General features: G+C 35.6%; 1 protein-coding gene across 1 annotated transcript; it reads right to left on the minus strand.

The window, feature by feature from the left end:
* Window positions 1-4,221: 4,221 nt before the first annotated feature.
* Window positions 4,222-10,256, minus strand: LOC120256928 (probable RNA-dependent RNA polymerase 2). The gene is made up of 4 exons (XM_039264590.1): window positions 9,986-10,256; window positions 6,363-8,257; window positions 5,906-6,056; window positions 4,222-5,120 (listed from the first exon to the last, which is right to left on the minus strand). Exons 1-4 carry the CDS (start codon window positions 10,175-10,177, stop codon window positions 4,362-4,364), a joined length of 2,997 nt encoding a protein of 998 aa, XP_039120524.1. The 5' UTR covers window positions 10,178-10,256; the 3' UTR covers window positions 4,222-4,361.
* Window positions 10,257-12,994: the final 2,738 nt, after the last annotated feature.

Raw genomic sequence — 12,994 nt, forward strand, 5'->3', positions numbered from 1 at the left:
TTCGACTACCCATCTCACCAGGCATTTTATTACTTTGACACCTGTGCACTTGCGATACACACACACAAATCGATCGTGTCAATAATAAAACACCTTATGAGATTTAATTTGGTTCTAGACTAGAATATACTCATTTAAGGAGTTTTGGTTGCTTGTGCTATGTGTCACCCTTAGAAAAACATTTAGATAAATTTCAATCTAAAGTTGTTCCATGTATGCTCTAAAGATATCCCTTTGGGAAGAAAGCATATCTAGTTTGATAAACCCTTTTCATAACCGCAAGTGTATGGGTCATACAAATAGTAAAGTGTACCCAATGGGATCAGGTAATCAAATCCACAAGGACTGGTAAAAGCTCTTAATTCTTGTTTGTTTCGTAATATCTAGCCAGTTCAAAAGATTGGAATTGCACTAATTAAAACTACTGAAGAAGACAAAGAGAAGAAAGGAGAAAGAGACAGGGTTTTGGGTTACAGAGATAGCAATGGGAAGGACGGTGTCCCGGGCTAATCCCCTTGACCGATGTGACCACTTATGGAGGGTTTGATAGCGTACGTCCTCACTCAAGGGTCGGAATGGACTCAACCCCTTCCTTAATGTGTGCCCTAGCTAGACGAATAAAGCTTATCCTCTAAACAACAAGAAATCAATCTAGGGTTAACATGCACTCTTGATTATAATTGCAACTATGCAGATAGCGGCAATCCCCATGTCGAGTTTTGCAAAATACAAACATCAATGGCAATCAACACAAGAAGATAATCCAAATAAACAAAATGGAGTTCACACGGAAACTCAATAATCAAACAACATAAGTCAATACATCATAATGTCAAGGTTCATAATCCGGGAGACCGGAATATAGTTAGCCCCTCTTACTTCACAATCTCATTGGAGAAGGCTTGACGATGATCGTCACTGGCAATCTTCCTATCCCGTGCTTATCTCCCATCCGAACTTGGCCCTAAATGATGCTAATGACTGCCCTAACCTACGCCTCCAGAAAGAGAGAAGAAGATCGTTCTCAAATCTAACTTTAGGGCTTAAATACCCTTTTCTCGATGCAAGCACAGTTGTGCTGATAACCCTGCTTGGCTTCAGATGTTTAGAAGTCATTTTTTGGCGCAATTCCAACAAAACGCACGAGCTCAAGCACGACCGTGCTTGCGACCATGCTTTGAGAGCACGGTGGTGCAAAGAGCATTGTGATTGTGCTAATATTCCCAAGAGAATTCCAGTAAAACACATGGGCTCAAGCACGCCTGTGCTTATTGACCGTGATTCCTCAGCAAGCTGGTGGTTGGAGAAGTGAAACCGTGCTTCTAAGCCTTGTGTAAACTCCAATGAAACACATGGGGCTTAGCATGCCCATGCTTTCGACCGTGCTTCCAATCACGGGTGTGCTTCGGACCATGCTTGTCTTGAAACTTGTATTCCAAAGTTGTTTGCGTCATAATTCATCTCTATTCATTCCTTTTGGTCCAAAGCCCAATTATCTGCAACAATTAGTAAACATACCTCAAGTAGCATCAGTTTATAACAAAAACATGCTAAAAAGACAAGTAAAACACACAACATGGTATATAAAATATCTATATAAAATTCACTCATCATAGTCCTTGATCTCAAAACACAACAATTGTACATTTCTAGAAATGTAGTGTTTCATGAATCTATTTTTCCTTTCCATTACTCCACAAGTTAGAAAATTTAGTTTTGCCTTTGTCCATACTAGATACAGCCACAGATCCTGTCTCATATTTTTTAAACCAAATTTAGCCTCAGATCCCAAAACACTTTTGATCCTTCACCTTATACTTCACAGAAGAATACAATTTCCTCTTTTGTTGATTTAATAATTGTTCAAAGAAATATCAAAAGGGGATGCTCTAAACTAGCTTATTTTCAAGACTATATATATGTAATAATGTCAATATCAATGCATCTAATTTTCATTTCTGCATTGCTCTCATAAACTCACAAATTTTCTAACCCTAACCTAACATATTTGCTTTAATTCTTATCCGCAAATAGCCAAAAATTGCTTACTATGATTATTGAAATACATAAACATTTATCCTATGGAAGGCAATAGTTCAGCCAGTATGGCAATAGGTAATGCAATAGGAGTTTGATGCTTCAACAGCTAATCAAACTTGGGAATTAGTTAAATTGCATCTAGAAAAGAGACCTATCAGTTGTAAATATGTATTTAAAATCAATTACAAGACTGATGGATTGATTGAAAGGTGTAAAGCTAGATTGGTTATAAGAGGCTTCACACAAAGAGAAGGCATAGACTATACAGAAACTTTCTCATCAATGGTTAAAATTACAAGTTTCGTGTGTTTGATAGATGTGCATAAAAAAGAAATGGCTAGTATTCTAGCTTGACGTTAATAATGCTTTCTTATACCGAGATCTATGTTTATATGAAAATTCTACCAGGTCTCTATACGACAAATTCAAGCTATGTTTGTAAATTGAACAAGTTATTGTATGGCCTTAAACAAGCCTCAAGACAATAATATTCAAAGTTGTCTAATACCTTATAAAAATTCAATGAATGGCCATTCTTTGTTCTCTAACATGGTAGGAGATTTGGTGGTATTTTTGGTAGTGTATGTGGATGATATACGGGTAACAGTGATGAATACAAAAGAAATACAATCATTGAGGATCTTCCTTAATGCTCAATTCAAAATCAAAGACCTTGGTGACTTGCATTACTTCTTGATAATGAAGTTATTAGAAAACCAAATGGTGTTCTTTTGACTCAACAGAAATTTGCCTTCAATTTACTTGCAGAGTTTAGTGATGATCTCAAAGCTTTTCTAAGTCCCTTGCTAGCTGATATTAAACTCAATGTTGATGATAATCCTCTTGCTGATAATCCTACAGCATATAGACGTTTAGTTGGCAAACTAAATTACTTGACTCATACAAAATTAGAGATAGCATTTGTTGTACACTATTTGAGTCAATTTATGGCCTCACCAAGACAAACCTAGATGGAAGTAGTAAAGTGACACTCATATACATTAAATTAAATCCAACACAAGGCATTTTGATGAATGCAAAACCAAATTATAAACTCACTGCATATTGTGATTCTAATTAGGCGTCTTGTCTCAACACAAGACTATTTGTCAGTGGGTTATTTTATTTCACTTGGGGCACTCTTTGTCTTGAAAATCTAAGAAGCAGCATGCAATTGCTCTCTCCTCAGTTGGAGCTGAATACAGGTCAATGAGAACTTGTACTGAATTGGCTTAGTTGACAAGGTTACTTCATGAAGTAACCATGCCAAATGTTATTCTAATTCCACTCAAATAAGACAATCAAGTTGCAGTGTATATTGAAAAAGAAAATCCAATGTTCCATGAAAGAACAAAACATATAGAAACTGACTGCCATTATGTCAGGGAATGATAGCAAAATGGTCTTATTAGAATTCATCATACAGCTTCAAATGAGCAGTTAGTTGACGCATTTACAAAACATTTATCTGCTTCATGACATCAACCCCAAATATCTAAGTTGGGAGTGTCTCAGGCTTCTTCACACCCTCCAACTTGAGAGGTGGTGGTGGTAGAGTTTAAGCTCTTGGTGAGTGTCAAAATTTCTTAGAAAACAGTTGAAGGGTTTGTTAAATTAGTTAATGATTAATGAGTCAACTGTCAGCTCAGCAAGTTATTCTTTGTCAGCATAGTTTGTTGAAGTTGTTTAAGTTGTTAAACCACGTCAGTTATTTAGTTATAACTATAACTATATATATTGCTTGTACTCAAAGGTAATGAATGAATGAGAAATTTGATTCTCTTTTCTTTGCTTTCACTCGGACTGCTTCTCCAGCACTCCATCAATAGATTTCTCCTTGTTTTTCTCAAGTATCATCACTCACTAATCTTATATATATTTAATAGATAAAAAAAGGTTAAATGATAATGTTGAAATTTTCAATTCAGTATTGATGATACCGCGCATACATGTAAACATAGAACTTTTTAAGATGCATGTACAAGCATAGATTATTTTTATATAAGTACATATAATAATTATACACTTTTGTGCGGTTATAGGTACAAATAGTTCGCTAACGTAACAAATTATCTCCTACAAGCTTACATAAGAAGCAAGTATACTTCATACATCACACAAGTTGAACAATCAAATTTGAGAGCAATTAAAGAAGAAAAGGTGAAAATTTAATAACAAAGATGATCATAAAGAGTCATTTAATTATCATTAAATTCAGAACCAAGAGTTTTAATTTACAATAGTTAGAACTTTGAAGTAAAATGAGTAGCCAAAGAAGACCACAGCAGTAACCTTTCTTAGTACACGTGATGTTAGATTCCTCACCTACAAAGCTTTTTCGATGATTTTACGCTTAACAGAATATCGCCAAAAATCCACGGAAAACTAAGGAAATTAGAAGCTGAATAATAGTTCGGGTGGTATGTAACATGATAGCAAGCCGATGCCATTTTAGTCATGTCACTGCCACTGCCGCTACTATCAAACCAACCTTTCACCTCCGTCTGCAAGTTTCTGACATTGAGCAAAATCCGGTCTCTCATTTCTCCATATCTCCTCTTATCCCTCTGCAGATAAGCTGATCGATTCCTCAAATAACCAGTCAGTATCTCATCCTCATACTCTGCACCATAGTAAGTCATCAATGAGCTAAGTTTCTCAGAGTATAGATCCCGAAATTCTTCTGCAACTTCAGTGAAGGCCTCAAAACCATCGACTTCGAGGTCACTATCATACATGGACTGCACAGGTACTCCAAAGCAAGTGTCTTCAGATCTCTCAATGTCGGTCTTTCTTAGGGTTGCTCTATAAAGCTTACCAAGAATTCCGCTCGACATGTACATTGGCCTGTCCCATCTATCCATGAAATCTGGGAATTCCTTTGGTTTTAATATTCTTGGCATTTCAGCTGGTGCTCCTGTTTTTGCATAATCAACAGCCATGGAATGGAGATTCGCAAGCTGAAGGCACTTAGGGCTTCGGGCTTTGCGTGGTTCTTTGTCGGCATAAACCAAATGCGTGGTTGAAATGGTACCAAGTGTATCATTAACCATGTAATCAACAAAGAATTTTTGAATTTCCTGCAGTTTGTCAAATTTCCGTTATAAGGCTTATCAAGTTTTCAATTCACTGCTGAACTTGGAAGTTTCAATCATGACAACATACAAAACAGATGTTGCAACTAATAAAAGAAAAGCAGCAGCTTTACATTGGTGGGGCTGGCCACTATGAATCCTGTCCTATTCTCCGTGTCCTTGCGGATAAGCACTTTAATACGCCTTTTTGTCTAATATATGAATTGAGTCGATCAATACTCGCGATTGCTCTTGCAATAGAAATGTCAAAACAAGGATTGTATTCTGAAGGACACTTTAAAATAATGTGTCAAATAAAACATTGACCACGCCTCTTTTACTAACCCATTTCGATAACTTATACTAGACTAAATTAACCTACTCAATCTATCCAACACAACTTAGTTCATATATATATATATAACTAATGTCTATAAAAAAATTTTGGGAGTTAACATTCATAACGTTTTTATCTTAGAAACTATTATTAAAAATCTAAATGACACCCTAAGCTTCAAATGAGACTCATAATCTTCGGCTTCCAGATCAATAAACAGGTTCGCAGATTGAGTCATGAGCCAACATGATTTTTACATGTCAATCCATTTAGATGCATACCATATGTACCCAATCCAGAGCAGCCTAATAAATTTTTGATGCATAGGTCATGTCTGATATTAAAACCCCTACTCCTAATCTTAAGTAAATTATCATATATGATTATTTTCAAAATTCGGAGCATCAGAAAAGGAAAAAAAAAAGACAAGTTGTTAAGTTGTCATTGAGTATACCTCTTCTGTAACTGCATGGTCCAGAAATCGTGGCTTCCGTCCAGTATAGTCCATTGGTTCATCAGTTTTCTGTGGGATAAGATTTTCATCCCAACATACAAAATACAGGTCACCATCTAAGTCTCCACCCGAGCATTCATTTGGATGCGGCCTGAAATTACCAAACAGCTATTGTCATTCATAAACACAAGAATCACACCAAATGCTGTTATATCTAAAATAAGGATCATGCTCACTTGAAAGATTACACAATATGAAAAGGCAAGTCCTCAATAACTTTCATTTTAAATAAAAAGGATAAGGAAAGAAATTTCAAAATTGTTGATACATTAAACATAAAGGAGCTTTTGTGTTCCGTCATTGATTAAAACCAAATCTTGAATCCTACAATGTTGCTTGAAATGGATGGGTCCACACTATCAATAGCAAGCAATAGATTAAAGTTTGAGTGCCAAACCTTGGTCCTTTCTGAGGGAAAACTAAGCAATCAACCAAACCCATCTCATCCAGGCCAGGTTCATAGATAGCTTGAAGAACTCTAACATCGCCAGGGTGCAAACATGGATTTTTTGTTACAACCACCTTTCCAATTAGTACTGCAGTTGTTTGGTCTGCCTTGTCAAAGAAAGTATGATCTGTAGCTTGTTGTCGTTCATTGCCTTTCATGGTTATCCTAAGATACACTTCACCATAGTTTAAAGTGCCTGTTTCATCCAAACAACCAATTAAAAGTCGGCCTTTTGGAACAAAGATCCTGCATCTACTTCTTATGTCAGACAACTGATAGTCACGGCAAGCCCTGAGCATCATTGAAATATAAGGTTCTGAATTGGGTGCATAACCATGCATTAGCATTGTTTTAGTGGTCTTAGTTTCAAAGCCGTTCAATCTGTCCAAAACTGTCAAAGCAGCTTCACTCTCTACAAGCATTTGATCTAAAAGATGAATTTCAGCTTGCTGCATCAGCTCAAAGATTTCATCCTCAATTCCCAGGGTAGACAAGAGGCAAATTATTTCACGATTCAGATAACATGGCAAATAGTCACTACAATTGGTGATGTTAAGCATTGTATTACTTGAATCAAACTTTTTCATACTTTGACGCAATGAAAGCTTCCCAAAGGAAGTACGATCAACAGTTACAACTCCTTTATAACCACCATACCTAATTTGGAAAGCTGAAGGAGTATCACTCATTCCGCACTTCCGAGCAACTTGCCCTGGCAAAGCCAGAGAAATTTTTCCAATACCATCTGAGAAGCAATACTTAACCCCATCAGTAACAACTTCTATATCTAGGATACTTTGCACATCCTGTGATGGAACATTGAAACTCTGCATAGAAGAGCTGAATAATTGACCCATTCTTGCAGCACACTTGGACACAGTAGGGATTTCATCGAAATGGCCCATCCACTCTCTAATACTTTTTGCAGTCACATCTTCACTGGAAGCAAACATCCAAACAGAATTGGAACGAAGCTGACTTGCAGAGAATGCCAAAAATTCAAACTTCTTTGACCCCATGATAATCCCATTTTTTAGAATAGATAAAATTCGTTCATATATGTTAGTTCTGTATGGTTTCGAGAATACACCACGCTCAATATTTGTCAAAAGGGCATCAGCCGGAAGCTTGCTCCAATCCTCCTCAACAAATGAAACTCTAAGGAAGTTAGAAGCATGTGCAGAAAAATATTTTACCACATAATTTGATGTTTCAACTTCAGGACCCAGAAAATATATTTTTGATGGGGTGATAAGAGCTCTATGACAACTCATTAAGTTTTCATTAAAGGTACTTTTGTCAAATTGTGAAGTCTTCTGACCTTTGTGGATGCTAGCAACTTGGTTCTGGATAAATTGCACGGGCTCAAAGCATGTCGAGTTTAACTTATGCATCTTCTTAAGGATCTTAGCTGCTAAATCCAAAGGTAATCCACTTAGAGCATCAAAGAGGTCACCGTTTAATTGTCCAACAGAAATTTTCTGCATGTGAAGCAAAGAATTAAGCTGAAAAATGACTTCATAGTCAACTGTCTTATTTTGTGGGATACCGATGATGGGAACCAGTAGAGATGAAGACCACGACAGTTCATGCCTAGTTAATGACAGATAACCCAGTTCTTCTACATATGGTAAGCTCTTGAGAATTTTTGCAGAAGATAATCCATCTTTAATCCTCATACATAAATAACATGATCTCCCAAAAGAGCTGGTTGATGAAAAGTCTGTTGTACGAGCCCATACAAATGGAAAATCTTCTTTACAGACACGGTACCGATCACCGCTACACTTCAAAGTCAATCCCGGCCCAGAAATTCTCTCAAAAATCCTTGGTGCATAATTTAGCTGAGGTAAAGCAATTTCATGAAAAGAAAGATGATTAGACATATTTAAAGAAAATGCTATGTGTAAATGACAAGAGAAGGAAAATTACATACCACAATAGAACAGCCAAAAGCAAACTTTTCTACAATACAGAGCTCACATGATATACACATATACTATAGAAAACTGATATCTAAGTCCATAACAGATATAAATATAGAGACTTTGCACCAATGTTTGGAAAAGTAAAGGCCAAGGCAACAAGACTTTTATCCAAGGCATAAAATTGAAGCTAAAATCAGTGATACACATTTGATGCTGGCGCACAAGCAAAACTAGAAATTGTAAAGAGAAGAAAAACTTGGATGTAGAGACTATTTTGGCCCAACAAGTTACAAATTTATAGTGACTTCAATTTTATGCAAAGAATGTTCAGAAGATCTAATTTATAAACCTTATTGGCATTATTGGCAATAGAGGTGGCAATTGGTTACGCTTGAAATATAAGCGAAAGCTTTTACCAAATAATTCCAAGTAATTTTGAGCTTTGACTTGTTGATATTAATTAAAACAAGAAATTTTAAATCAAGGTGAATTCAATGATTTGATTAAATATTTATTTAACTGTTAAATTAATCTAATTAATAAAGTTTTGCGAAAGCAGTTACTCCTATTCCAAATTCTTCCATTTGATTGGATATGTTGGAACAAGTTGGGATCTTGCTCCACTGCATAAAATATATGACTAAATTTGATCAGAAATCATATTTGCATTTAGGATTACAATTTTCTAGGTCATATTTAAACCTGCTGTTAGTTTTACTTCTAATAAAATTACTCTTCAATGAGTCTAAAATAATTTCCTATGGGTGAAGCATCACATGAAAGAAAGGACAAGCATTGGAAAGTATCTTTTAATGGCAATGCAGTTTGCCTTCATATTTTAATTTTATTCTAAAAAAAAGTCTAAATTTTACTTTCAATGCGTGAATCTTATTTACACAATCAATGTATTACTGCCTTGCACTTGTGGTAGTACCACCAAAAAACCTTTGCAACATGGAATCCTACATACTATGCAACAATCAACACTCACAAACAACTGAACAAGCATCGGAACATAGTTAATATTATTGAAATCATGTTGAACAGTAACACAAAATTAAAACTCAGGCAGCATATTAAACTCTGTCAATTGTACATCACTCAGTACTATTGTCTATTTACAATATAATTTTACCAATTTAGGCCTCTTTCTAGTCATAAGACTAAAGCTACCAGGAAATCCAGATAAATAACAAACTTGAGCACATAGAGGGAAACCAAAGGCATCTAGGAATTTGCTTTCGTGAATGGCAAAGAAAAAACAGAAATTAACTTAACATTGTAAAAGAACAACAACATATTTCAAGTTCTTTTGCATGTAATAATTTCTTGTGAAAAGTTTAAAATTCACACAATGTGGCAAAGAACAATGATAACGTTAAAACTAACAGAGAATAGCAATTCATACTTAGTAGCAAACATCACAAAACACAAATTCATCATGTGGAAATAGAATAAATATCAATGACGATGAAAGCTGCACAAATTTGAGCAAGTTATATCTACAATATGTATTAGGAGCAGACAAATTTCTACATCTATGCACAAACTCGAAACAAGAAAACCACATCACTTAATATGCACATACATAAACAAACAATGCTAACAATTAAAGAGAAGCAACAGAGAAAATAAGATCTTCACCTGCAACAAGATGGAATCTTGTTCGCTTCCTTTACCTTTTCCTCCCAAAAAACAGCCACAGCACCTCAATAAATCCCCAAACATGATCTCCAGCTTATACAACCGAGAACCATCCTCCAAGAACACCAACACCTTCTTCCTCTCCGGGATCACCTCCACTCTCACCATATCCCAAGACTCCAACACCTCCATCGTCCTCTCGGCAATCAAATTCCCCACAAAGACCTCAGCATCATCAATGCGGTTCCCCTCATCGACGGCGCGGACGACGATGTCATCAAGGAGGGAGAACCGATAGGCGCGCTCGCTGGAACAAGGGAGGCGATCCTCGGTGGAGAGGAGATGGGCGCGATCGGCGGCGAGGGAAGGAGTCGAGGTGGACGCGGCCAAAGCCACGGGGTTTCCAGTTCTTGCGGGCGGTGGCGATCTCGCAGGCGTAGACGGAGCCGACGACGGCGTCGAAGTAGTCGAAGAGCTCACCGGCGACGGCTGTTGGCGGGATGTTGGAAACCCTCACCGTCGACCGGCGGGGCAAGGCCATGGAGGGTTTTTGCGGGCTTTTTCTGTTTTGGTCACTGAAGTGGATTATATGATTATATTACTTTCTGGTTTATTATTATTATTATTATTATACTATTAAAAATAATTTTAAAAGCATATCTGTTTAAATTTAATTTCAAATTTTGCGCTAAATCCCGACAAATATATATATAGGAAAGACTGAACTGGGGATTTTTTTTTTAAAAACAACAATCGTTGTATATATTATTGGTGTATTCATTAGAATTAATCATCTAACCCATATACCGTCAACCGAGGATAAAAAATTTAGACTGCGATTCCGCATCAATAATAAATGACCCGTTACTATTATTTTTTACAATGAGTTTTGAACTTAAGATCTTTTGATTGTTTCACCCTCAATTTTTTTATTTCATGAATTTTTTTTATGTGAATAAAAAATTAATTAAATAAGTTTAATTAACCAAATAAAAATGAATCTTTGCCTACGGCAGTGGAATTTTCAATCACAATTTGAGATTTTGAGGAAAATCACAATTTCAATCACCATTTCACATATGATTAAGGATGATATAGTATATAGAGTTAATAGCTTTTTGGTTTTCTATAGTGTGGCAAGTCGTGGTTGTGAAAATTAGTTTTTAAAAATTATTTATTTTAATTAAAATTTAATAATTAAAAATATTTTAATAAACTAAATTTTAAATGGATAGTTTATATTTTATTATTTATGCAATTTAGTATAATAAAATAATAATAATAATAATATTATTATTATTATTATTATATAGTAGTCAAGGCAAGGACAAAATTGGGTGGGGATGACTATCAAAGTGAGGTCCTTTATATCTAACCCAATGCATCCTTGGGCTAGGCTAGACCGAGGATTCCAATCTTGGTCCTCTGAGCATAGACTTATCTACGGGCCGAATGGGCCAGACGAGTTTATAATTAATAAAATTGAGTTTACCTAAGCCCGATTGGAGTCGATAATATAGCTTTAGCTTTCTTTGAAACTAGCTTAAAATTTAAGATCTTTAACCAAAGGCCCACGCGAAATAGAGTATTTTCGTCAAATAATTAATAAGTTATAGTTAACAATAATATTAATCTATGAATACTACCAAGTATTATTCACAAAACAAATTAAAAATTAAAATACCAAATGTACATCTCTGTATAGTCACAACAACTAAAATTAAACCATTATAACCAATGGCAATTTACAAAGGAAACAACATCTAACTTGAATAGCAAACATTTAAAGATTGACCATTATCATACATATAAAGAACATCATCCAATTTAAAAAGCAAGCATCTTATAAGATTGTATATCAAGGAGTCAAACATAACTAAGATATAAGGTGTTGGTATCTTATTTATCCCCAGAATTCGATATAGAAAATCATGACCTACAAGGCCAAAAACAATCAACATGAGATTAATCAACTAAAAAGAGGCAATAAGTAGTAGGCTCAATCATTAGCTCAATAAAGAGACCCACCTAAAAATTAGAATGATAAAAATTGATAAGCGTAGGTACACAAATTTATTAATAAGAGACAATGGGATGGGAAAAATTACAATCTCTAAACATTTGTAAATATAAAAGACTGCTTCAATAATAGTAGCAACAAAGCGAGGCTCATTTATAAAGCTAAGATGTAAAAATTATATTTCAAGGTGTTGAATGAAATTTTGATGTGATACCTTGTAAAGCAATAGAACATGTAGGAGAGTACTCCACAACTAGCAACAAATGCATAGAGAAGTTTCTTAATCTTGACCAATTTAGATTTAATGGTTTATTTTTATTTACTAATGTTCCTTGGTTAAATAATCAAATTGTTGCTAGTGTAGGATTGATCATCATGAATTCAAACAGAAGTTCATTGTTGACAAGCTGTTGTATGGTGTAACTTGGTTCAAACCTTGAAGGTGAATGATAAGTGTTATTTTGTACACATTTGATCTACATTGTTTAGTATTTAATCGATTATTTTAGGCTTTGTTTCTATAGATAACTAGTACTTATTTGTTCACTTCATATCACAGGTTAAATAGAGCACAACAAGAGCCAAGGGAAGAAATTCTAGAGTATTTTGGTTCTTAAACTAGCAAGCGAAATACATGGCCGGATACGCAGCCATGTACCGGCCGTGTACACATGGCGAAGTAGTCACCACGAGCACCATGTGGTCACTCGGGAGCCTCTCGGCCCACGTATGCAGGAGGAACATGCACGTATAAACTAAATACATGCGGTGTACATTTGAAAGATCCACGAGCACGTCGAGATAAAGACGCAGGCGGAGAAATGGTCAATGGGCGTGTAATCAAAGAACTGAAGAAGAGGAATTAATAGGAGATACATGGCCAAAGTCAAAACAACACGGCCATGTATAGTAGCCGGTATATAGTGAGTTTCAAAGAATTTCATGATTCTCCTAGCTATGTACCTAGTCTAATGAGTCGAAGTCTAGCT

Source organism: Dioscorea cayenensis, unplaced genomic scaffold, assembly GCF_009730915.1.
Source record: "Dioscorea cayenensis subsp. rotundata cultivar TDr96_F1 unplaced genomic scaffold, TDr96_F1_v2_PseudoChromosome.rev07_lg8_w22 25.fasta BLBR01001724.1, whole genome shotgun sequence".
Lineage (NCBI taxonomy): Eukaryota > Viridiplantae > Streptophyta > Magnoliopsida > Dioscoreales > Dioscoreaceae > Dioscorea > Dioscorea cayenensis.

Coding starts and splice junctions, on each gene's coding strand:
- LOC120256928 (XM_039264590.1), bottom strand. CDS start 10,177: ATGGAGGTGTTGGAGTCTTGGGATATGGTGAGAGTGGAGGTGATCCCG. Junction 8,258..9,985: donor AAGATTCCATCTTGTTGCAG/GTGAAGATCTTA, acceptor GCTTTACCTCAG/CTAAATTATGCACCAAGGAT. Junction 5,121..5,905: donor ACCATGCAGTTACAGAAGAG/GTATACTCAATG, acceptor GACAAACTGCAG/GAAATTCAAAAATTCTTTGT.